General features: G+C 35.0%; 4 protein-coding genes, 1 non-coding gene and 1 pseudogene across 7 annotated transcripts; 3 read left to right on the forward strand and 3 right to left on the reverse strand.

Annotated features, from left to right (window-relative positions):
• The first annotated feature begins 157 nt into the window (after positions 1-157).
• Positions 158-4,376, forward strand: LOC111285679 (protein CONTINUOUS VASCULAR RING 1-like). Of its 2 annotated transcripts, XM_022875244.2 has the most exons (7): positions 158-503; positions 1,018-1,070; positions 1,866-1,975; positions 2,655-2,822; positions 2,957-3,054; positions 3,560-3,686; positions 4,059-4,376. In XM_022875244.2, the coding sequence occupies exons 1-7, from the start codon at positions 354-356 to the stop codon at positions 4,148-4,150; spliced, it is 798 nt and encodes a 265-aa protein (XP_022730979.1). In that variant the 5' UTR covers positions 158-353; the 3' UTR covers positions 4,151-4,376. The 2 variants fall into 2 exon arrangements, with proteins under 2 accessions (XP_022730979.1, XP_022730980.2); XM_022875245.2 differs by lacking the exon at positions 1,018-1,070 and having other exon boundaries at positions 164-503.
• A 721-nt stretch (positions 4,377-5,097) lies between these two features.
• Positions 5,098-5,190, forward strand: LOC149518618 (small nucleolar RNA snR60/Z15/Z230/Z193/J17). The gene has a single exon (XR_016343368.1). It is a non-coding gene; the product is annotated as a small nucleolar RNA snR60/Z15/Z230/Z193/J17 (small nucleolar RNA).
• A 1,023-nt stretch (positions 5,191-6,213) lies between these two features.
• Positions 6,214-8,109, forward strand: LOC111285370 (uncharacterized). The gene is made up of 3 exons (XM_089763253.1): positions 6,214-6,916; positions 7,131-7,316; positions 7,467-8,109. Exons 1-3 carry the CDS (start codon positions 6,464-6,466, stop codon positions 7,743-7,745), a joined length of 918 nt encoding a protein of 305 aa, XP_089619379.1. The 5' UTR covers positions 6,214-6,463; the 3' UTR covers positions 7,746-8,109.
• A 630-nt stretch (positions 8,110-8,739) lies between these two features.
• On the reverse strand, positions 8,740-11,846 carry LOC111285369 (chloroplast processing peptidase-like). Its single transcript, XM_022874788.2, has 5 exons — positions 11,173-11,846; positions 10,199-10,336; positions 9,749-9,835; positions 9,291-9,358; positions 8,740-9,180 (listed from the first exon to the last, which is right to left on the reverse strand). Exons 1-5 carry the CDS (start codon positions 11,755-11,757, stop codon positions 9,048-9,050), a joined length of 1,011 nt encoding a protein of 336 aa, XP_022730523.1. The 5' UTR covers positions 11,758-11,846; the 3' UTR covers positions 8,740-9,047.
• A 1,899-nt stretch (positions 11,847-13,745) lies between these two features.
• LOC111285334 (putative disease resistance protein RGA1) lies at positions 13,746-17,860 on the reverse strand. The gene is made up of 2 exons (XM_022874728.2): positions 17,564-17,860; positions 13,746-17,016 (listed from the first exon to the last, which is right to left on the reverse strand). Exon 2 carries the CDS (start codon positions 17,000-17,002, stop codon positions 14,120-14,122), a length of 2,883 nt encoding a protein of 960 aa, XP_022730463.2. The 5' UTR covers positions 17,003-17,016; positions 17,564-17,860; the 3' UTR covers positions 13,746-14,119.
• Positions 17,861-20,020: 2,160 nt separating this feature from the next.
• Positions 20,021-23,678, reverse strand: LOC111284513 (pentatricopeptide repeat-containing protein At5g25630-like; annotated as a pseudogene). Its single transcript, XR_016343292.1, has 4 exons — positions 23,477-23,678; positions 21,825-22,736; positions 21,071-21,231; positions 20,021-21,023 (listed from the first exon to the last, which is right to left on the reverse strand). The product of XR_016343292.1 is annotated as a pentatricopeptide repeat-containing protein At5g25630-like (transcript).
• Positions 23,679-25,459: the final 1,781 nt, after the last annotated feature.

Below are 25,459 nucleotides of genomic sequence, written 5' to 3' on the forward strand. Positions count from 1 at the left end.
AAACATAAACATCTCCTTGAAAGATCCTCCAATTGTTCTTCAGCTCTGATCTTACCCGCCCCAATGACCCGACCCCATTATTTTAGTACTATTCTTTTATTAATAATAAATAAATAAATAAATAAATTAAATAAAAAAGGAATAAATGGCAGCCAGATTAAGCGAGGCGGATTTCAAAGAGTCTTCTCTTATCTCAATTGCCAAAATTGAACCTCTCCCTTTCTTTTTCTTTTTATTATTTTGTTGTCTTTCTTCTTCTTTACTGATAAACAGTGAGTTGAGAGAAAACGGTTGAAGCCAGTTAGGGTTTTTGGGATTATTGAGAAGGACAATAATAGCGGGGTGTTCTGGTGATGGGGGATGAGAAATCGACGATCGTGATGGCGAGTAGAGATAGAGAGAGTAGAGATCGAGAGCTTCTAATCCCGGTCGCTGACTCCGTCCACGATGATTCTTCCAAGCCTTCTTCTTCTTCCTCTTCTTCGCATCACGCCGGCCGCGAGGTCTCTCTTTTTCTCTCTCATTTCTTTTTTTTCTTTTTAAGTTGTTACCATAAGATACGACCACTTAGGGGATAAAATTAAAGACTGATGGTTGATAGGGTTCTGTCCAAGATTTGTGATAATGGTTGCCTTTTCTCTTGGAGGTTTCGTATATATCTGGGATTCATTGTCTAGCTTAAAAAACTGTGTAAAGCGTGTTAAAGCCCATAACGGAGACTATATTATTACTTATATATTTGTATTCAATATCTGTTTTAATTCCCTATGATAAATTTAGTAAGTTGAATTATAGGTTTGAATTTGAAGTTACCCTTCCTCTCATGAGACTTGTTAACATTGTTTTGTCTGGTTGATGGAGTGGGTTAAGAAAATTGATGGTTTCTAATGAAATCTTTCAAGACAAATGTTTTCAGCCTGTTTCCTGTATAGGAACTGTATGGTTATACTTGTTTATGTACTCATGTAATGGTACGTTATTTTTAAAATTTTTCATGACAAGCTTTGTTTTATCCAGACCTTTTACAAAGTTTTCCGGAGCTGGGCTTCCAAGAAGTTTATGACAGGATGGTAGGCGGCATTGTTTCAAAGCCTTGCTTTAGATTTATGGGCTCATTATAGATATTTTTGCAATTATCATCTCTATGATATTTAATGATTTGCATGGTCCTACTATTATCTCCTTATAGAAAAATGATTCGCACATGCTTCCAAATCAGCTTCTTGTATCTTATGTCCTTGATATTGAGTGAAAATGCTTTCACTAATGTATCAAACCTAAATATCTTTGTTTAGCTTTTCACTTTTAATTATGATTATAGTAAATTTTAGAACTTTGTTAGCTGTTAATTGTTGGAATAAGAGATAAGTTTATTTCCCAAATTATTCAGCTATTTCATACACAAAGTGCTTGTTGAAAAATAAGTGTTTCAGTGGAATGGTTGGGATGCATTGTTCTCTCCTTTCATTGGCATTATTCAGCCATTATTCCATATAATTAGTTTCTTCATTCAAAATGCTTTCTTGGAAGAGTTATGTTGGAATCTTCATTTGAGAAGTGAAATGGAGGTGACAGATTTAATTCTGTGACCAGCCTGATACCTTAATTTAGTTTTTCCTTGTTTCCACCTTTTGTCTTCTCATAGGTTGATTGTCTTGAAATTCCTATGCTACTTATCTATCATCTTACAAAATGGTAGTTCTTGTCATCATGAATTAGTGCTAACATTTTATTTGATGGACTTAGAAATTTAGTAGATTTAGTTTCTAATAGTGAATGTATGTTTATGGCATTTTATCATATAGAATTTCTATTGTCATTCACGATTCTGTTATTGCAGTTGCTGATTCATAGTTGTTTTGCAGTGTCATACTGTTTCCTATAGCAATCACTTTCTACATAACATGGTGGTTTATTCACTTTGTGGATAGCTTTTTTTCTCCAATTTATGCTCAACTTGGCATTGATATATTTGGTGAGCATCTCACTTAGTTTGCTGCTAAAAACTTTCCTATGCCTTTCCCGTCTAGACCTGTGAGCTTGTTTCATAATTTGTTAAATCTTTTACTCTTTTTCTCCTTTAATTGGATCTTGGAGATTGTAAAGTTATGTTATCTTTCCTTAAGGCTTCTGAATGACAAGGATTGTTTTGCACTGCATTTCTTTTTTTTTTTTGGGAGATTGTGGACAATAGCTGTGATAATTGTGAGAGCTTGTATGATATTCCATAGACTGGAGGAATCTTTTTTTTTTTTTTTTGTCATCGGTCATCTTTTCCGAATTTTTCCTTATGCCTACAGCCTACATAATACTTATTAGCATTCTTTGTATGAAATTTCCATGAAGCAGACTTCAATTTTATGGAAATAAACACACAGATAGATATTCAGGACAGTTTAGCCTACGAGAAATTGCTTATTAGATTGCAGTTTTACATATCTTTAACATGATATCTTGCTATGTATGATATCTACTGCAAGAAAGCTAAATTGATTTTCACACAGTGGCCTTTGCAAATGATTTGCTGATATCACATGTATCTAAATATTGATCTTTTTCATTTTTTTTTAAGAATGTCTTTTTCAAGAGTATGTACCATCTGGTTAACTTAACAGGCGTCTTAATGTTTTCTCCTCCTTTTGCATCTTGGATAGGTCTTGGATTTGTAACTTCTATAACATTCATCTTCTTGGTTGGGGTATTCATGTCATCGTGGTTGGGAGCATCTGTCCTGGGCCTTGGTGAGTGGTTTATCAAGCGGATGCCATTTGTTCGTCATATCTACAATGCCTCTAAGCAGATTAGTTCTGCTATATCACCAGGTGTGCTTTTCTGCTGGCTTTCTTCCACATTAAAATAAATTATTTGAGTTGGTCACTTTATTAAAATTGGTTCAGTCAGTGACAATCTATATGCTACATCACTTTTTATGTTTTATATCTTTCTTGTGCTTCAGATCAGAACACACAGGCCTTCAAGGAAGTAGCCATCATAAGGCATCCACGTATTGGTGAATATGCATTTGGGTTCATCACTTCATCTGTTACTCTGCAGGTGGGCAAATGTAGTTTTTGTTCCAAAACTATCATTTTGGATTGGCTTCCCTTGTTTTTCTTATTTTCTGATTTCATAATCATCACGCTTCACATGATCTTATTGGCATGCTGTCTGCATCACTTTTTCTTTCCACAAAACTCTTGGAACTGCTTGTTGCCAAGTGGTTTGGTTCTTGATCATGGCATTTTTCTTGGGAAAGACTGCCGACTGTACAAAAATCTTTTTCCTGAAATGTAGCTAGTGATTCTCCTCTCTTTTTGTCCCAATGTTATTGTGTACATCCCATGTTGTGGTGACACAACTGAAGCTCAGGAGGAGTTTCCATGCAGCAGCAGTATTTGACATCTCATTATCTACTACTTTTTTTTTTTTTTTAAAAGAAATCTCATCATCTATTTTTATGTCCTATAAACTATTAAAATTTTGGTTGCTTGACTTTCATTTTAAAATATGAGCAATATCAATAATGATGTTTTTATTATTTTTCATTTTTAAAATGCAGACCTACTCTGGTGAAGAAGATCTATGCTGTGTCTATGTTCCCACGAATCATCTTTACATTGGTGATATATTCCTCATCAATACCAAGGATGTCATCAGACCGAATCTATCAGTCCGTGAAGGAATTGGTGAGGGATTCCTCTTCTTTTGTTGTCCTTATTTACAAACACAAGGAAAAAAGAAGGGGGGGGGAGAGGGGGGGGGGGGGCAGGGTTATGTTTTGTTTTCTATTACCGATTATTATGTCTTGTTATGGGCCTCCTAACTCTTTACTCCCTATTGTTTGGGGTAATAGGAAGCCTTGTTAATTGCATTGCTTCATGGGGGTTATTTTGAAATTGCCCCATCCATGAGGATGGTTTCTCTATTCTGAAGTGATGGTCTGTTATAGTTGTGGAATATTTATATGAAAAAGGAAAAAAACAGAATGGAGTAAGGGCATTACTATAACTTTTCCTGCTTCAATTTAAGCTTATATCTTATTCATTCTTCCATTGCAGAAATTGTTGTGTCCGGGGGGATGTCCATGCCCCAGATCCTGTCAACACTAGATACACGTTTGCAAATGGAAAGTAGATCTGACAGAAGCTGAGGTTTAAGGTGACAGTTGTAGAGGTCTTTATTTACTGTATTTTCTCTGGTTTCAGATTTGAGTCATCAGAGCTTTTATGCAATCAAATGTGTTGGTAATGAAGGATTCAGAATTAGGTTATAAATTTTGTTGGTTGTGTCTGATTCTGGTGGCTTATGTACGTTGCTTGTCTACATAGAATGTTACACTTTGTTTTCATATATAATTTCGTTGAGATTATGGGGCAGGTGCTTTGTGTTGGATTGTGTTTCTTCTTTCAACTATTAGAACGGCAATGTTAATGTACTGAATATGTTCAAGTCTCTACCTCTGAGCTTCGGTTCAGTTGAGTTATATATAGCCTGGTTCAGTTGAGTTAGCTTCAAGGTTGTCTTTGGCCTTCCTTTGGGACTGGAAGTTCTTGCATCAGTTGTTGCCTGAAGGATCCATGTGTGGTAGACTGGTAGTGAAATGCAATTAGTAATATTTAATCATGGTATTAAAATTTTGAAAGCAAATAATAATGTAATGAAAATGGAATTTTATTAACAGAAATTCATATCGATATGCTGAAGCAGCCATGCGAAAGGTTATACAGAAACACGAGGATTTCGTGATCCTTCAAAAAATTTTCCTGTTTTTCCTTTCTTTGAATTTTTTTTTAAAAGAAAAATATTAAGAAAAAGGGAACGCTGACGATTTCAACTTTGAAAGGTCTTGTTTGTCGTATTTGGCTGTTTTTCTCTTTCCTTATTTCCATTTTGTTGTTTACAAAGCTAGTAATGGTTTTGATTGAAAATCGACCGGCCGATGATTATGTATTTTGAATGACAATCAAATGTCCGAAATATTTCATGTTGAAATGCCTAATCTTCTCTATGAGGTCGATTCTCCCTTTCTTTTTCCCCCCTTCTGAGGCTCGTTTAATTTTGTTTTCATGTTTTTTAATTTAAAAGATTTTTGGAAGAAGTGGTCAAGTGATGATTGAAAAAGCATAGATCAGCTGATAATCCCCTTGATTGTTAAACTGTCAAGTCTGTTGCTCCCATCCGATGACCCATTTTTTTTATTACTACTATTAACTCTGCTTCTAAGGTGATAAATTTTGCGTTTTTTTTTTTTTTTTCTCTGGGGACATTCTCAACTCTGTCAACGAGCAAAATTTATAACATCTTTTTTTTTTTTGGTTATAAATTTTTAACATCGATCGATGCGACTATAACATTATTTACTAAAACTAGAAATTTTGCCAACTAAGTTCACATAGGGCTTAATTTGCTGCGACAAAACCCATCTCAAATCTTAATTGAGATTTGAGGCTTGGTGCAAAATCGCACACTCTTTTATCTTTTAAGGGTCGTTGTTTTTTTTTTTTTTTTTAACTCTATTTTATTTTGAGATAAAGGGTATAAATTTACTATTACACTTAATGATTCAAATTTATCATTAATTTTTTAATGACGTATTTTATAATTAAATTAAATTTATTATCATAGTGTATAATTGAAGGAAAAAAATTCTTAAACGTAGAACAATGCCAAATAACTCTTCCCATCTGTCTCGTATCTTTTGCTTTTTCGGTTTATAGAAATGAAAATTTTCAATTATAAAAAAAAAGTCTTCAAATTAAAATAAGAAGCATAGTTCAATAAAAAAAAAAGTAGTTATCTAAGTTCTAAAAGGTTAAACAAGCTGAAAACTTTTCATCGAAAAAATTTGGAATTGCAATGTTTGGGAACATGGATTTAAAAATAACGGATTTAAACTTCGGTTATTATATAAATTATGAAAATAAAATTTAATAATTATACAAAAAATAATTAAAATTTAATATAATTATATTTAAAGGTATAAAAAATGAATTTCAAATTTAAAAATACTATATATTTCAATTTTACAACTAAATAAACATTCAACAAATTCATAAATTTAAAAAATGATCTTGAATATTGTATTAATTTTAAAATCCAAGTTTCTAAGACTACCTAAACTAATTTATGAAATCCTACTAGCTCCAAGTAAAAACGACGTCGAGATGCTTTACTAACTATGTTCATCAACCTCCGTCAAACATGACGTGAACAGTATTCCCACCCAACAAACAAAATAAACGGAATCACAGCCGACACTCGTCCCCGAACCTCCAGCTTCACACGTCCCATACCTTACGTCCGAACCTAACCTTGGTTGTACGGTAGTAGTTCTTACATTTCCCCACTCTCGTCTGTCTCCCCGAGTCCCTTCCTCCCCTAGTCCTCACTGTAAACTGTCCCACACAACTCAACTGATTGATTACCGATCTCTCATCTTTGGAAGCAATTCGGTTGGAAGATCATGATGCACACCAAATCAGATTCTGATGTAACAAGCTCAGTCGACCCATCGTCTCCAAGATCTCCCAAACGTCAACTCTACTACGTCCAAAGCCCTTCCAGGGACTCCCACGATGGGGACAAGTCATCGTCCGTGCAAGCAACGCCCGCCTACAACAGCCCCATGGAATCTCCTTCTCACCCTTCCTACAGCCGTCACTCCAGGGCCTCATCTGCTAGTCGTTTCTCTGGAACCCTCAAGAAAGAAAGGAAGAGAAACGAAAAGGGTTGGAATGAGTGTAATGTTATTGAAGAAGAAGCTGATTATGGGGAGTATTTTTATGGAAGGGACAAAGGGTTGACGAGGAGGTGCCAGATTTTGATGGGTGTGTTTGGGTTTGTGGCGGTTTTCAGTTTGTTTTGTTTGATCATCTGGGGTGCCAGCCGCCCTTACAAAGCTCAAATCGCTGTTAAGGTTTGCTTTTCTGAAATATACAATTTTCTTGTCGATATGTGAGATAATATTATTTAATTACCCTCTGATTCCTTTAGACATAAGATACTCGAAAAAAGTAATATTAAAAATCTTAAACTTTTGGGTCTTGTCAGTAACTTGGGATAGTTCTGTTCTTTCTTAATTTCTGCTCTACAAATTGACTTGTCTTAATGAAAAAATTATTGTTTTGCAGAGCTTGACAGTCCATAATTTTTATTTTGGAGAGGGAGCGGACACGACAGGAGTTCCAAGCAAGATGCTTACCATGAATTGTTCAGTGAGGATGACAGTATACAATCCTGCTACTTTCTTTGGTATTCATGTTAGCTCCAATCCAGTCAACCTAATGTACTCAGAAATTGCAGTTGCCACTGGTCAGGTAACATTTTCTCGGACATTTTACACAACAATCACTGAAATCTTGGAACAAGCTCAGATTATCCCAAGTTAATTCTACTTATTTATAGTAGCCGTTTTTGTCTACCATTTTGGTTTCTTATTGTTTCTATTTATATGTTTCTGATTGCAGTTGAAGAAGTACTATCAACCAAGAAAGAGTCATCGTACTGTAGTTGTGACTCTCCGTGGAGATAAGGTTCCTTTGTATGGGGCTGGGGCAAGCTTAGCAGTCTCAGATGATGGAGGTGGAGTTCCAATGAATTTAATCTTTGAAATTCGGTCCAGAGGGAATGTGGTGGGAAAGTTGGTGAGGTCAAGGTATCGGAAACTTATCTCTTGTTCCTTGGTTATTGACTCCCATAGTAGCAAACCTCTCAAGCTAAAAAATAGTTCCTGCCAACATGACTGAGTCTGAGAGTGCTGGTTCTCCAGCATCTACAGAAGATTGCTCTCCGCTTGGAAATGGTGGTTTTGGGCTGTTTTGAGTCATTTGCAAAGCTTCTAGTGGCTTGGTATGTGTGGAAGTAATAAATTCTTTAGAAAACAGTATAATCATTTAAATCAGTTTTGGGTGAAATTGAAAATTTGTTCCAAGTTAATTTGTTTCTATTTGGAGAAATATGAACTATCATCTTGGTGTAGGTTATATCTTGTCGATTAGGATATTAATTTTGATTCATTAAGAAGTTCCTTGTTTCCATTTACACCTCTATGGGTGTGTAGAAACTCCATGAATGATTTCTGTGATAATTGTTAAAACAAGATTTTATTCATATCTGTTGTTGCTATTAGCTTTTGTTCTACAAGGTTGTATTTCGTTTCCCTTGTGCGAGTAGTCTTGGAATATGGCTTGCCTTACATCAGTGAAGCATGGCGGCGTGTTACCACATAAATTTGTGCTAGCCAACCAACGTCTAGGGGAAACAGAAGCAACTAGAAAATTGCGACGTACATGATGAATAGAAACTTGTATAAGCAGCAACGGAAGCTCTGTTCTTGCTCTTAATGCATGGCCATTTTGTAACATTAGAGAAGAACATAGGAGTTTAAGAAAAGATTCAGTGTTTCTGAACAAAAGGAGAAACAAGGGGAACTGACAGATGATTAGGTAATTAGGTGTTTTTGAGTAAATTTTACGTGGGGAACGGGGAACTCTTCTCCACAAAACTATGGAAGCAACATTTAAACTTGTCTCAAGGGAGTTAGAGTAAGTGATGTTTGAATATCTAAATTTTGATCCTTCCCTCCTACAAAACTATGCATGCAAATCAGAGCTCTGAACTTATTTGCAATGCCAAATTTAGAGGATTTCCTTCCTCAATGAAGAATTTCAAGTCCTTTATTAGTATTATTAAACTGTAATTCAATAAATCAACTTGCACTGAACTAGAAATGGATCGATGGAAAACAGAAAATTGGTTGCATTAATCATTACAAGGGTCAATCTACATTCGCAGGAAGACCATATAACAGGCCAAAAGAAGGACCTGTCTTACAAGAATAGCCTTTCTACTAAAAAATGATAGTATTGCAGAAATTTTGTAAGAGAGAGAAGAGAGAGAGAGAGAGAGAGAGAGAGAGAGAGAGAGAGAGAGAGAGAGAGAACTAAAAGCTCACAATGAGTAAGAAAAGAAACAGAAAGGTTATTAGGGAAAATGGCTTAAACAGCCAAAGGATTACTTTTCATATAAATCAGTAAGCCTGAATATATCTATTCAGATGCTTTGACACTCTCCTGCTTGTCAACAGCACAGCCACGCTCAAGTACTGTGCTACCTATCCTCTTTGGAGGCCAATATCGAAGTACTGATCTTCCTATGATATTCTTGGCAGGGAGGGGACCCCTAAACAAAACAAAACTCAAGAAATCAACAAAATGATATAAAGGGTAAATCAGGAGATTCGAAGGATCATGGATGCACCATTATCAAGCTGCTAGAGCATAGTATCTTACCAAACGTGGGAATCATAACTATTATTACGATTGTCACCCATCACAAAGACAGAGTTCTCAGGTATTCGCTGCAACATGAATAGCACATAGACAATTAGAAACATATGGCACAAACTTACAAATAAGGCAAAACTTCAAGCTAGCACTACTTGTGAATTATTTGTTCCTTAACTTAAGACCATGGTTTAACCTCTACGTCACAGGAAAGGTTTATATAAGCACGATTGTCTCCATACTCCTTCCAATGTTCTCCTCTCTTCCCCTCTTTCTTTCTATTTTTTGTCTTTTTCTCTTTCACGCAGGCAAATCTTATCTTAATGAGAAAGGCAAACTACTTGTATTACATAACTTGAAATAAATTTTCTACTCAATAGCTATCCCACTCATTTGGGCTTGGGTCAATGGAAAAAAAAAAAAATAGAAGCTATAGGATTCAAAGATTAGATATCAATACTTACAATTGGTGTCATTTCATAAGAAGGTGCTTCATTGATGAACTCTTCATCTCGTACAACCCCATTAACAATAAGCTTTCCGTTATGAACCTGCATCGGAACAAATTTTCATATTTCAATTCTAATGAACCCAAAAAATAGTTAATAATGCATGTGTCAAAAGGAAATAAAACAAATGGGTAATAACTGTAAAGGAATAGCATCTTATACGTAACTCAGAAAAGTAAGATAAGATGTCTCCGTGCCTAACATGTGGGATTGAAAGCTAAACAAAGTGGATAATTTGCAAAAATATCCTTTTACTCTATTGTCTTCCTTAGTTCTTGTGATTACACATCACAACATCCAACATTAATACACGTAATAGTTTTTCCAATACAGTGAGAAACAGAACACTATCAGGTTATCAAAAGAAGAAATATAGATGCTAAGAAATTGTCAGAGTAACCTCACCTCCACAATATCACCTTCCTTAGCTACTACTCGTTTAACGAAGACATCTTCATCAGTGTATCCTACTTCCTGAAGAACTGGTGGGCTTTTGAATATGACAATATCATTAGCACATGGCTTCCTGAAGTAGTATGAAACCTGACATTTTCAATTCAAAAAACTGTTCATGGTATATGTAAGAATTAAACATGTCCACTTATTGAAGCATGTTTAAAGCAAAATAAGATCTGATGTTCACGTCATATCCCTTTTTTAGTTAGATTAGAGCTCTTGGTAAATCCTAAAACATGCATATCCTTCGGCGGTAGTCTATAAAGCTAACACTGACTGTCGTATCATAGTTTTTTTTTTTTTTTTTTGGTTTTTGAGGCTTAAGAGGTCTTTTCACTTTCAGATTTTAGCATAACTATGAAAATCATTAAACCAAAAGCCTGCAGGCATGTTCCAGTTAAGGCAATCTAAAAATAAAATACTTCAACAAAAACCAACTTTGAGATCACTTAAGCATCCAAAGCAAAAATTATACTTCCTTGAACCCTATACAATATATGCCTTCTTACACTTACCAATTTCAGGTATCAACAAAGGTAAGTTAAAATCTTATTAGACGAAGACACCTATGTTTAACATTGATCATTCCAGTCAAAGGTAAATCAGGCCTTTAACTCATCTTTAATCACTCCAGAAGTGCTGTTTTCATTATTAATTTGAGACAAGCATACTTAAAACTCCATTAAACTTCATTTCTTTGCCTTCACTGAAAGTTAAGAATGTATGTAAACCTTAACACTAATGTTTCACACAATTTAACCTAAGATGAAGCCATTAGCAGAAAACTTTAAGAGATAAACGCCAATCCTTATCCATAAAAAAAACATAAACACAAACATAAAAAATCCATAGCATGTAATCGATCTTTCCACTAGAAACTTTGTGCCAATTAACTAACTAACTATCAAACAAATAATAACTACCTTCTCAGCAACAATTCGATCCCCAACATCAAACGTAGGATACATCGACAACGAAGGAATATACCTCGGCTCAGCCACGAATGACCGAAAAGCAAGCGATATTGCCACAGCAGCAAAAACCGTTTTTGCATCATCTGAAGTAACATTCAACCATTCTGGCAATGACCCACTTTTCTTCTCTACCTCTCCATCGTCTCCATCCCCGCCGTCACCACCACCACCACCACCACCTCCGCCGCCGCCACCACTGGAGTCCACCACTACTTTATTATCCTCCCCGGAGTCCTTAACCCCATAACAGTTAAGTCTTTGAAATAGGTTTCTAGGGCCTAAAGTTGTCGCATTTTCTATCTTAAACCCCAAAGAGTCAGGAATTTGGGAGGGAAATGTGGAATGGGAATGGCTTAAAAGGTAGGGTTTTGAAGATTGGTGGAGATTGAGGATTGTGAGATTAGGGGTTTTGAGGGATTTGAAGGGGATTGAAGTGAAATTAGGAGTTTTAATGGGTTTGGAGAATAGGGTTGAATTGGGATTAGGGTTTTGAAAGAAAAGCAATGGAGGAACAGAGAGTAGAGATACCACCATCTCCACTCAAATAAGTCCAGAATTTAATTTTCCGAGGGATTGAAATCTGAGCGTATAAATATAGGGGGAGTGGAAATCCTGCGCATTTAATATTAAATATATTTTCTGCAATCGGTTATGGTATTAGTTGTTGTAGTGGGGTCCATGCCCACTTGTTATGTTATGATTTTATCAGTTGGCTAAAGACATACCAGAATCCCATGTAAAAAACCCCAAGAACTAGAACAACATTTTTTAAAATTTTAAGGGTTTATTATAAAATAATTAATTGCTTTGCAATGGTTTTTTTTTTATTCCAAGTACTAAAAACTCTACAATGTTGCCTAATTTCTCCAGCTTTTCCAACAACCTGGGTTCTTCCCATCTTCATCATATATAAGCCTGTGCTACCTCCTTGCAAACATAGTTGCATTTGATGCAAAACCTGAAACCATAACTCCGGCGTCTAGATGTTCTATGATTAGCTAATTCTCGATCAATCAGGATATTACCCTTATCTTCAAACCAATCTGGTTATAAAAGGATGTGCTGTGGTCCACAAATGCTGTAGGGTTAGGATTCGAGGCGCTGGCTACACAACGAATCCTCCTAAGCTTTGGTAATCTCTAAGCCAAAGCAGGATCTTTTGTAGGAACGGGTCGCCCAGTTCCCTAGAATTTGTAATCCTGTCTAAAAGGAAACTACTAACAATGCCCAACACCAACTGAATGTGCACCCAAAAGCGTAACCATACCATTCATGGTTATAGTTTTAGCCCTGAAAGCCTGAGATACAAGACAATGTTGGCCCTGGTAAGTTTACTTCATCAGGATTTCAGACTAGACTGTCTAGCCTTCCTATAGGAACAGCATAAAAGTCCTCCTGCTAGAAGCCTAGAACTGCAGCATCTCGGGTTGCTCAGCAAGGGAAACCGTTGAAATGCATTCAGCCTCTAGGTTTTTCTTTGCTTCATCAATGAGCTCAAATCCACTTATGGATTGGCTGCATCTTCGTCTGATTGCCTTTTCAAGGAAGAGTCAGAATAGATAAATAGATGCTTTACAAGCCCATATATAGTATAATGTTATAAGCATATGGTGCAAAAACTTTCATGCATTTTCCCTTGATCAATTTTTTTATAAATTCAAACAACTATAATTTTAGTTTAACTGTGATTAAAAGCAATGTTTTCCTGCTTTTTATAGCAACTAGTCATCAAGATCAAATTCTAATTGGAGCATTTAGTACTCGAGACAAATTCACTACATATCTGTACGAGTCATACAAATTCGTTACTCATTCTTCTCACGAGAAAAAGAAATATCCTTGCACATAACTCTTACTAATTAGCAAATTGAAAAAGAAGCAGAGTATGCATAGGCCTCCGAACACTGTGATACCGTATCCTCAAGAGAGCAATTCTCTAGAGATGATCTTTTATTTGGACTTTAGCCTTGAGGAAGATGCATGAAGGTACAACAAGAGAGTGAATAATGACAAGAAGATTTGATTAACAAACAATAAATTGCACACTGTTATGAGACTCTGAGGATAAAAAAAGAGACTCGGAAGAAGAGATATGACTAACAATCATTGTGAAAAAGTCATGTTTGTCTTTAGCAGGCTGCAAATATTTTCATGATGGATTCAGATCATAATATTTGTTACATTCAACGCAATTTGCAAACTAAACAAGTAATCAAAACTTTCCAATAGACTTGGCAGCCGTTATTCACTGTTTGGAATGATGTAAATGCAGACATATACTGAGCAGAGAATTTTGGGAATAAATAATGACATTATTTCACAATATATACCTCCACAAGAATCACAACTGCTTGGAAAGTGAACAGCAATAAGCATCTACTTTGCACAATTGTTGCTAGTAGTAAAATGTAAAGTCTGATGACAGCGAACCACCTTTGTGGAAAATGTCGGGAAAACCAGCAGTCAATCTAAGGCTTTAACTGGCTTTAACAATTTCTATTTTTTTGCAGAGTTGCAAGCCATTTAATAGAAACTATATATAAATAACAAATCCATAAAAGTCTATCAAAAAGACAAAGTAATTACCATGCATGCATTGATGCTGCTACACAGTTATTTGGACTTCAAAATCTTGTGACATGAATTTTGAATGCACTTGGGAGTACAACAGCTAATTGGGCAAACCAGTTTGATGTTCAGTTGAATTTTGCACCAATAATAAACCACGTAGATTACAAATGATAAGCTGCAGAAAAAGATTAACATATCCAAAATTGCATTGATTCAGACAAAAATGTAGACTGTGCATTCCAATTTGGTAAATTAGTAACAAATGTAAAAACAAATGAACCAGAGCCTCTGCTTGCGTTTGCAATGTTCTGGACCTATGAAGAGTTCAGACTCTATCCCTTTTCACGACCATATAGTTTATTCGGATGTTAGGAATACCGGAGATATTGAACTCACTTTCCAGAATAGGACACCATCTAATCTCCAACGTCTCAATACTCGAATTTTGAAGGTGGTGTGGCAGTGACTTCAACCTCGGGCATCTGTTAATCAACAAGAAATTCAGACATGGCATTATAGTAGTTTGCTCTTTTCTCTTGCCTAGGAAAGGAATCACCCCATATTCCCACTCTTCCAACTCATTCATGTCATGAATTTCAAGTCTTTTCAGATTCGGGAAGGGAATAATAGATGAGGATGAAGATGGTTGCTCCTCGTCTCTTTCCAGCCCTAAAAATTCAACTCCCACTTTCTTTACTCTCCTCATGTCATAGATCCAAAGTGATTCAAGGAATGGAAGTTTCCCCAAGGGAGGCAATCTCTCCCAGTTTCTGCATGAGCACACTGCAAGATGCCTTAGGTTAGTCAATGCCAACATCCAACTTGGCAATATGCTGGGGCCTCTGTAGTTATGTATCTCTAAACATTCCAAGTATGGAGGTGGCTGTAAGGCTTCAAGAACAAGTGCATCGCCATGTGGTATCCTCCCTTCCGCATTTTCCTCATCCATATCAAATTTTAATAACAGATTAAGGAGGCATTCCTTGCTCTGAAGTTTTGCTTCCTTGGCCTCATTCACATCTCTCACATTTCCCAATCCTCTAATCTCAAGATAATCTCGAAGGTGGTTCAAGCTTCCCAATTTCCCAATTGAAGATGTTTCACAATTACTGCCACCTTCCCCCAATGCAAACTCCCTTAGTGTTCGAAGACATGTTAATTTCTCCATTCCTTTAGGCATGGACCTTACTCTCCAAGTACCGTAATTCTTAAGATGCCTCAAGTTTACTAGTTTTCCAATTCCATTTGGTAATCTCTTCAGCTTTTTGCAAAAACTGAGGTCCAAGGTTTGTAAGTTATATAGTTCACACAATGCATCTGGCAATTCTTCTAAATCACCATTGTTACTCATGTTAAGGTATCTCAAATGAATCAAATTTTCTATCTCTTTAGGAATTTCTGTGATTGAACTACCAAAGGTAGTATGATATTTCATACTCAAGTCCAACGTCCTCAGGCAAGTCAACTGATTAAACAACTTGGGTAAGGATTCACTCATTATTGAACCATAAAAATTGCTTGGTTCAACAAGGAGCGTACGCAATTGTTTAATACTATAAAGGTAGCTAGGAAATGTGACCTTCTCTCCAAGCACCAACATTAAATGATGACCTTTTTCACTGTAAGTATCTACCTTGGACTGTCCAACACCACTGGCTTCTACCATGAAACACTCATCCTTTGTCAGAAACTGGGAAAAGTCATGGACTATATCATGCATTTTGCATTTAATTATGTTACCATCATCATCTCTTTCTAAGTCTTGAAAAAAAGAGCATATTGCTAAGTCTTCAAAATAATCTTGACCAAGGATTTCCATATCTTTGCTTTGCTTCTCCTTAAGGAAACCTTGCGCCATCCATAGTTTGATCAGCCTATCTTTCTCTATCACATAGTCTTTAGGAAATATGGCACAATATGAGAAGCATTGTCTTAAAGCAGGGGCCAAATCGTAATAACTCAACAATAAGGGAGGGAAAATACCTCTTTCAGCTTCCTTCAGCTCCCATATTTCACTATTCAAAACACTTTGCCATTGTTCTATAGTTCTTTTGAAGCGCATTAGACCCCCAATAGTCTTCACAGCAAGTGGCATTCCTTGGCATTTGGCTGCAATTTTCCTACCACAATCTTCCAAAATCCGGCATTCTCTGCTAGTCCTTCCATAAAAGGCTATCCGACTAAACAAAAGCCAACATTCTTCTTTGGGCAACTTCCCTAGTGGGAACAAAGTAGTGCAACCCATTATAACTGCAACATTCTTCTTACGTGTGGTCATTAAGATTTTGCTTCCCAAAGAACCACAACTGAGGGTTTCTTTGAAGGGTTCCCACTTCCTGTCATCTTCATTCCACACATCATCTAAAACAAGAAGAAACTTTTTTCCTACAATTGCCTTCCTAATTTGATGTAGAAGAGTTTGTAATTCAACAAAGTTTGTAGCATCTCCAAGAGCTTCAAGAATTCCTTTGGCGATCTTGATGTCATCAAAAGGATCCGAGACACTCGCCCACATTTTTTTGTCAAAATGATTATCCACAGCATTATCATTGTAGACTAGTCGGGCAAGAGTAGTTTTCCCGATTCCTCCCATCCCTAATATAGAGATGATTTGAACTTTGGATGCTTTTTCATTATTCTCTTCCAACAATATCTTTAAAACAGCATTCTTTTCTTGATCTCTACCATATACCTCAGTAACATCTATGAAAGAGGTAGTTATTCGATGTTCAGGTTCCTCATGAACTCCCCTCCCTAGTTCGAACTTGTACCTATCTTTCTCAGCAGCAACAAAGTCTAATCGGTCATTCAATTCTTTGATCTTCACAGCAATGTTGTGATGTAGCATGATTTGAGTGGAAGAGAAGGAGAAAGTGTAGCATAGCTTCTTCAGCAAAGGAGCATGTTCAGCTGCTCTTTCTTGTTTCTGAAGTTCTGATTTGAATTTCGCAGTATTCCACTCATCCAACACATCCTCCACATCGTAGGAAATACTTTTGAGCTTACATAACCAATATCTCACGCTGGCATCCTTCACCTGTCTTCTTTCTGCATCTTCAAGAACAGCTTGTATGGCCTCAAAGTTGCTGGTGAGTTTATGGATTTCTTCTTCAAGATCAACAGCCAATCCAACATGTTGCTTTATCTCTTCCGGAATGAACAAACCATCCAACTGCCCCAGGATCATGGAAAGAAGTGCTTTTGCCATTGCTTTTGTTGTTACTGAAATGGAAGTTAATCAATGAAAATAGAATTAATTGGTTGACTGAACAAGAGGATGAGACTGAAGCTGCTTTTCACTGACCCTGTTTCTTAACAATGAAAAAGGTAGACATCACCTCCTATAATGATGGAGAAGACAAATCTCTTACAATTTAACCCCAAAATCACTCTTAAAATACAACATGACACGTAAAATACTTTAAATTGGCTTGTAATTTTTCTTGAAAGACAACTAGACATAACTACAGAACCATTTGACTAGAATGGTTCTGCTGAACAACTTCAAATGGTCTTTAATTGATTAGAAAAACAAATATTAATAAGTAACTTCTTCAGAGTTAATATATATTTCCCAACTTTAAACAGCTCAAAACGTTTGAGAACTTTATTTGGTTATAGTTTTGATGATGAATTTGAAAGTTAATACTAATATGAAATATAAGCTTGAAATAAGTCATCCAAAAGTCCAAGCATATAATATAATTTTCCAACAATCAAAACTTTAAAAAGTTACATAACAAAGGTAAAAGAAAAGCTACGAACTTACCCACTGAAAGTAAATGCGATGAGAATCAGGAGAATTGCAAATGGTGGCGGCGGCGGCGGCGGCGGTAGTAGTGGCTGTAGGTGCCAAGCAGCGAGCGGTGGGAATGATGGTAGCAATTGTTTTCCTTTTGAAGCAACGCGAGACTCCTGGGTGGTGTTGGTTGGACAAAATGAGGAAGAAAGTTCGTAGGTAAGTGTTAATGGATGGGATGTATAACTGATGACGGATGACTAAAATTACAGCTAATAAGGTGTATCTGTAACAGCTTGGTTGGTTGAACGTGCACTAAAGATAAAGACTTTTTCGTTCTTAACATTTGTCTCTATGCAATACTATGAAGTGTGAGGCTTCCCGTTCAATTAATCTGTCCGACGAGGTGAATAATTTTGACATTAAATAATAATAATGAAAATGTAAATGATCCAGAGGTCGGCCTAAGAAATGAGGACGTGAAAACACTCCATGCCAAGCTTCAAATCCGAAAATTTAGAATATAATAATATCGTATATTCATGAGATGAGAAGAATTTCATAAATATGCAAAACATTATCCATGCAAAATAAGTTCTATAATCATTTAACAGAAAATTTTCACATCTTGACAATATATAAAAATATTATTATGAAATCATATTTAAAAAATATCAAACTATATTTTAAACTCATAACAAAGAAATCATATATACATCTTACATACTCAACTCGATTTATAAAACAAATGGATAAAATAATATATATTATATATTTTAACTCTAAATATATTGAAGCTGATTTTTAAGGACATAAAAATCAAAAAAATATCAAATCACTTATTTGATGTGTTAAACCGAAACTTAAGCAACGAATTATTCAATTCTTCTAATATTTTAATAATTCAAAAAATATTTAAAAATCAAAATTTAACCTAAATACATAAATTTCATAAGTCAAACCTTTCACCAATCATTTTAAGCAAATTGAGTTGTGTGACAATTTTTTCGATAATTCGAAACTATTCGAAAGTATTTTCTTTTAATATATAGAATAAAATTTTTTTAATATAGCAAAATGATTAGAATTGAATATAGATATGAAATTAATGATTAAAACATAAAAATCAATAACAATATAAAATTTTCTACAAATATTTAATTTTCAACATTTAATAGTATTTTTTTTAAATCTGAATATAATTTAATAGCCATTTAATAATACTAATAGCATGTAATTAACATAATAAAAATATATTAAAATAAGTAAAAATTTATTAAAAATAATAAAACTAAAATTCAAGTAATTTATAACTAAATACATAAAATATTGATTGGAAATAATTTTTAAAATTATTAAAAACATAATTTTTTAAGTTCTAAAATTTTTGTATTTTATAATCATTTGACTTATTTTTAACTTCAAAATTTCTAATATCTTATAGTTCCTAGTGCCAAAGGAAAGCATGAATTTAAAGTAAGAATGTAATCCTAAAACTTAAAATTTTGTTTTAACAAATATGATTTCTAAAAGCCTAAGTTTTGAAGGCAACAACTTGACAAATTATCACAAACAGTCTAGATTTTTTAAGTTTCAGATTCATGAAACCTATTTTAGGATTTTGATTATCTTATTTTATAAATCATCTGATCAAATCAATTATATCACTAATACTATCAAAAGCACCTAAAATTCAATCAAATAGGCCATCGGAATAAGAAGTTTTGATTACTTAAAGTTGATTGTCTGTAGTTATTAGAAACCTAAAAATAAAAAATTTGAAACATTAAATTCTCTTAAATTACTCAACTAAATCAAGTATTACCTACAATTTCGCTAAAAAGTTATTGGAATTGCCTTAAAATTGAAAATATTAAAAACCCTAACCTAATATTTGGGTTTTTATCACAAAAACAAAAAAATTTAAAAAATAAATATTTCAAATTTTCAATTACACGATTAAATTCTCAATCTTAACCATTCTCTTCTCTTCCTTATAATTTTTTTTTCTAATATTTGTATTTTCTTTCTTTTAAGAGAAATTATCAAAGGAAAACTAGTAAATTTTTTTTAAAAATTTATAACATATGAATTAAGTCAACTAATTAAAATATGAAATTGAGGTTGGGTATTACACTCCACCTAAAAATTCTTTTTATTTTTTAAGTTGATATGGTAGTGGCTGATCATGATGTTCTAACGTAGGTTGATGCTTGGGTTGCTTGAATGCTTCTTTTTCTCATTTCTTGCTCTTTGGTTAACTCACCTCCAAACAAATCATTTTTCTACAAATTTGTGACCGCATTCCTCTTCTTTCCCTTGAAAAGAACTGACTTCATTTCTTTCTTTTTTTTTTTGTGCCAGCATCTCTTTTTTGTGATGGATCATGGTAAAAAATTGAAGAAACAACACATGAACAAGAAAGAAAACAATTCCTGGGACTGGTGAATCACGTTCTTGGTATCAGAGAATCAGCAATACAAGGGAGAATGCAAATACATACTATATAAAAATTGAGTATTCACTTGTCAAAATAAAACTAATTGTGTTACTTTCACAAACAAATTCAAAGTAGCATTTTTCTGGCCTGTCTGATACCAACACTGTGGGAAGCCATTGCATTACCTACACAGAATGATTGTATAATCAATCATCCAATAAATATGAAGGTATGTGTTGAAGAACAGCTTCATCAATATCTACAGCTTTGAGTCATCAGCATTTCCAAAAGTCCATGGTGCTGAAAAATCAAACCACATGATCTCTAGACAACCATCCCAAAAATTCTCATCAGTTTATGAACACCAATTTACATGAATTTACAAACAGCCCATGCATCCTATCCCTTCTAGTTAACTGCTTCTGGCATATAATCGCTGGTTGAACCAAAGTAAAACTTGCTCGAGAAAGAAACATAGATGAAGAATTGTTTTTCTTCAACACCATTTGAATTCTTATTTTTGCAGTGGATGATCCGTTTTGGTCAGGCCTGGCTACTCTAGGTATCTGCAGAACATTAGAATAAGGAGCAGTAAGTTTTTGTTTCTTATAAACCTTCTCCAAACCCTCTGCTGGTATCTCATCTGTATTATTTGATGCAACTTGATCAAAATTCTTTACAATTCTTCTTACTTCACTTAGTAAACCAATGGCACGCCAAGCATCCGCAACAAGCTTCATGGTGCTTCTCTCAGCAGAGATACCCTTATCTTCTATAACCTACAAGAGTTCTTCAGCTTACCCTGGCTGTTTAGCGTCCCCATATCCCCATATCAAAGTCTCATAAGTAGTCAAATAGGGGGAAACACCAATTTCACACATTTTCTTGTAAACTCTGGCTGCATTCTCCATTTTTCCTGCAGTGCACCACCCGCTGATGATGGTTGTGAAGATCACAACATTTGGATGCACATTGAATTTGCACATGAAATCAAGGAGTGACTCAGCCTCTCCTGGCTCCCCGGCACGAACATAACCTTTTGCCAGGATGCTAAATGCAAGGGCATAACCTTTTGCCAGGATGCTAAATGCAAGGGCATGCTAAATGCAAGGGCATCCGGTTCTATACTAGCCTTCACCATATCATCAAATATCTCCAGGCATTTGTTCATCAGCCCTGCTGAGCTCCATGCATTCATGATCGTGCTAAATGTTATAACATCTGGTTTGATCCTGAATTCTTCCATCAGTGTTAGTGCCTGTCAAATTATGCTTATTGTAAGCGAATGATTAACAAGAAATATGATATAAGTGGTGCTTTCAAATGCTATACAACCAACTAAAGGAATATGTGAAACCTTTGTTTACATTTTCTCAAAATTGGGACGAACAAAGCTATTCTATTCTACCTAGTTGTACTCTTATCCTTGTGGAAGTGTCAAAATGAACATGAAAGTAAAGCAAAAACTTGCAACACATTGAGCTAATGACAGCAGATTAAAAATTCCATTCTTCATTTTCCTTTATTACACAATCTCAGAACAGGAACAACTCATAATCATCCAGTTAAAAAGATTAAAATATGGCTGTTTAAAGAGAAAGCTTTACAATTTGAATCTCTCTAGTGAAGGGAAAAGTTCAAACCCAAAACACAGTTCTCTGTCTTCATAACATAAAGTTTGCCATTTATTATCCTTGAGATATCTGGAAGCCCTTTAGGCATAGCACATATTGAAATACCTAGTGCATGATTCCAGCAGCATTTTAGCCCTTTGAAGCATGTTATAATATACAAGATGAAGGAGAAGAACTTTCAGAAGAAAAATATACAAGAGTAAAGGTCGAAACTCACCTCATCAACTCCTTCAGTGTCTTTAACATCTAGAAAACCTTTTATCAGAGAGTTGAAAACAACAGGATTTGGATGTACTCCTAACTCCTTCATTCTGTACACAAACCTTAAAGCTTCCTACATGTTACCTTCTTTGCAATATCCAGTCACAATGATACCACAAGTACGCTCATTGGGAGCCACTTTGTTGTTTTGCATCTCAAGTATCATCTGCTCTGCCATATAAGTCTCCCCAGTCTGAGCATAGGCTCTTGCTATTGTATTATAAGTGACAACATCAGGATACATACCAGATGCAACCATTCTATAAACCACATTCCATGCTTCTTTTATGCTCTTTTTGTTGCACCAGGCTCTAATTAGGATATTATATGTCCTATTATTTGGTTGCACATTTTCATCCTGCAACATTAACTCTAGTAATTTTGAAGATTCTTCAGCGTTGCCAATATTTCCATATCCTTTCATGAGGGTATTAAAAGTACTGGTTGTGGGCTTGCATCCACTCTTCTTTATTTTCTGAAAGATTTTCATAGCTTCTTTGACATTTCCAGACTCAGAAAAGGCATTGATCATAGCATTGAAGAGAATTGAATCAGGCTTCATACCATTCTCTTCCACTTTGGAGATAAGTGAAATAATGGACTTGTATCGTTTCTGATGGGTTAAGGCAGACACAAGAGTCGTGTAGGTCACAAGAGTTGGTTTATGTCCATCTTCTGTTAAGCTGTTGAAAATAGAATGAGCTTCTTGAGGCTTCCCCTTCTCAATCAGAATATTCATCAGTTTTGTTCTTGCACGAACGGTCCGGCAACCATTGTTTCCCAAGCAAACAATGCATTTGGATTTAACTTCAGAGTCTGCAGAAAATGTAACTGAAAGCAACTGGCCCTTCTCATATATATGTGATTCCTATGACATTCAAACAAATCTTAATTTGATAATGACCGTGCATATAACAGGAATGTGCTCATTTAGATAGGTATCCATACAAGGTAAAAGAACTAAACCATAGAAAATCTTTTATCAAAGTAAGCAGCATCATTCTCATGTTAATTATGATGTATTTGAATGCAATTCAAAGAAAGGTACAAGCATCCAGGCCAAATGAAGTGAAACTAGTCAAAATCTAAATGATAAGATGTCATAATGCATGATAAATGATTTAATCAATCCCCAGCATGAACTGATTGTTAAGCGGCTGGAGAACCATGTTACTTGCTAAGTCAGTGTTAAGTATTCAGCTAAGAGAAATGGAGTTGTTAAGATAACTGAGTATCAATGACTAATGACTTCAATCTCAACAAAAATTTATAACATAAATATTAAATGCATTCAGAACAGATCAAGTTAATGCCTGAGAAGCTGATCCATAAAAAGGATAGAAACTTTGATTTCCCATTCTGAAGCAGGCACGAGGGAAGCATTAGTTTTCACTTTCCACAGACAATAATTGTTTAAACTATAACTTACTAAAACATAAAGCTAATGATCAATCGGTTAGTAGACTACGACCAAATTCTTCATCACAGATCACTTCCTTAGGCTTCATTACGACTTTGTTAAGGCATCATAAAATGAAATTGAACAAAGTTACAATTTTATTACTAACCTATTAGAAATACAAAATAAATCAGGAACAGCAACAATACAGCAACTGCTGAAGCTTTAACTGGCTTCTTGCTAATGATTGTCCTCTCCTGATGTTGACCCATGGCAATGGACCTTCTGCTTGCCACACTATCCAAACTTTCTTCTCTACTGTTCACTGTGTACAAAACCACCGTCCACCCTTTGTTGGGTTGAAAATAATCACTTCCATACGATATTAGGAGGCCAGGAACTTGTTTTCCAACTCAAATTCCCGTGTTTAAAGGTTATACTGGAGAAGCTGTCCTAAATAGAACCTGAGAGTGCCGCAAAACCGACATGTTATGCATCAGAAAACTAAGTGAAGCAAGAATGACCTTCAGCAACAACTAGGCCCAATGGCACCAAAAGGAAACTGTGAAAGTAGATGCACAGAAGAAGATTCCGAAATCTGCACAACTTAGTTCCTAGAAGCGAATTTTAAATGTACGCAGTAAATCCCAGAATGTCACAGATTAAATGGAATAAAAGTCTTTTATATTTTCTACATAAAGTAGCTTTTGACAATTGTCGATTTTCCATCTTACACAGCCTACTTGTACAGTCAATCTTCCTAGAAAGACTACAGATATTTCGATCTCTTACAAATCACGTCCATGCTTCTAATAATTTACTAGATTTCACTGCCAGCAAATTAAAATCCTGTCATTTCCCGTGATCTAGTCATCCCATTACACACACACTCACACAAAAGGAAAAAAGAAAAAGAGAAACTTAATAAGAATGGCAAGAGGCATTTGACAAATACAGAACCACCAAAATGGTATTCGTAAAAAATTCAAATCTTCATCACAAAAAATGGTAATGCCATATCATTCAATTCCAATAAAAAACAGTAACTGAGATATATTGAAAACTTAGTTGAGAACATCCAATTCAACATTCTACTTTACACTAAATCATGTTTTTGGCATGAACATTCAGTCCACTAACTACGATCTCAATTCACTAGAAGACCAGATGAACATCTATCAATAATCTAATCTTAATCATGTAAGTATACAAGTCCACGAGAATGAACAGATTAAAATGCAATTCCCATGTATCATCAGACGTAATGTTTAATGACCAAGGTCAGACCCTGGAACTAAATTAATATTTACACATAACAAGAATCTAGATTAAAATAAAAATTCCAAACATTTAAAGCAGTGTTGGTCATACCTCTAGAGGCAGGAAGCTGCAAAGCGTGGAGAGAGAAATGGGTTTTTGCAAACATGCAAACGCAAATAGAGTTGAAGTAGGGAAGAAGTGTAGTGTGTTGGAGTGTGGTCGGCGGTGGTGCTTGTGTTTGGACATCCATCCACAAAATATTATCCCGATAGATTCTCTTCGGATAATTTTTTGAGGCCGTCAAAATTTTGTTGCTTCATACAACTTGTACATTATTTGTGGAAGCAGGTGCTGCCACGGCAGCCTTTGCTCCCTAGGTCAACATTTTAGAACAAAGAAATTTTGTAAAATATTTATATGAAAGATTTTTTTTCCTTCGCCTGTATAACACTGAAAGCCAATGTGGACCAAAAGTAATGCTAGAAATATATATTTATTTTTTTAATTTGAATTTGTTGACAAGTGTCTTATAAATATTTTAAAGTATAGAAAATAATATTTTTATTAAATCATTTAAAGTGAAAAGATTATATGACATTAATCATTTAAAAAGAAAAAAAAATGTAGAACTTGGGCTTCTCCTACTTGACAACCATTAAAAGTTACTCCACAAGAGAAAAAAAACCATTATCACACCCCACTATTTGCTAATATTTGTGGTTCAAAAGCTTAAGTATACATTAAGTTTAGGATTCAATGGAAACTTTGTGGGTGACCTAGGCACTGGGACTAGGTCAATCTCACATCACTAGCATTTCCATTTACTAATAAATCATTATTAAAATAGTGGTCAAATTAGAATAATACTACATCTTTTATTATTTTGTTAATCATTACATCAAATTTGTTGTGTTTTGAATAGCAATAATGAA

Source organism: Durio zibethinus, chromosome 6 (genome assembly GCF_047325235.1).
Source record: "Durio zibethinus cultivar Kanyao isolate XHJ-2024 chromosome 6, ASM4732523v1, whole genome shotgun sequence".
Classification (NCBI taxonomy): domain Eukaryota; kingdom Viridiplantae; phylum Streptophyta; class Magnoliopsida; order Malvales; family Malvaceae; genus Durio; species Durio zibethinus.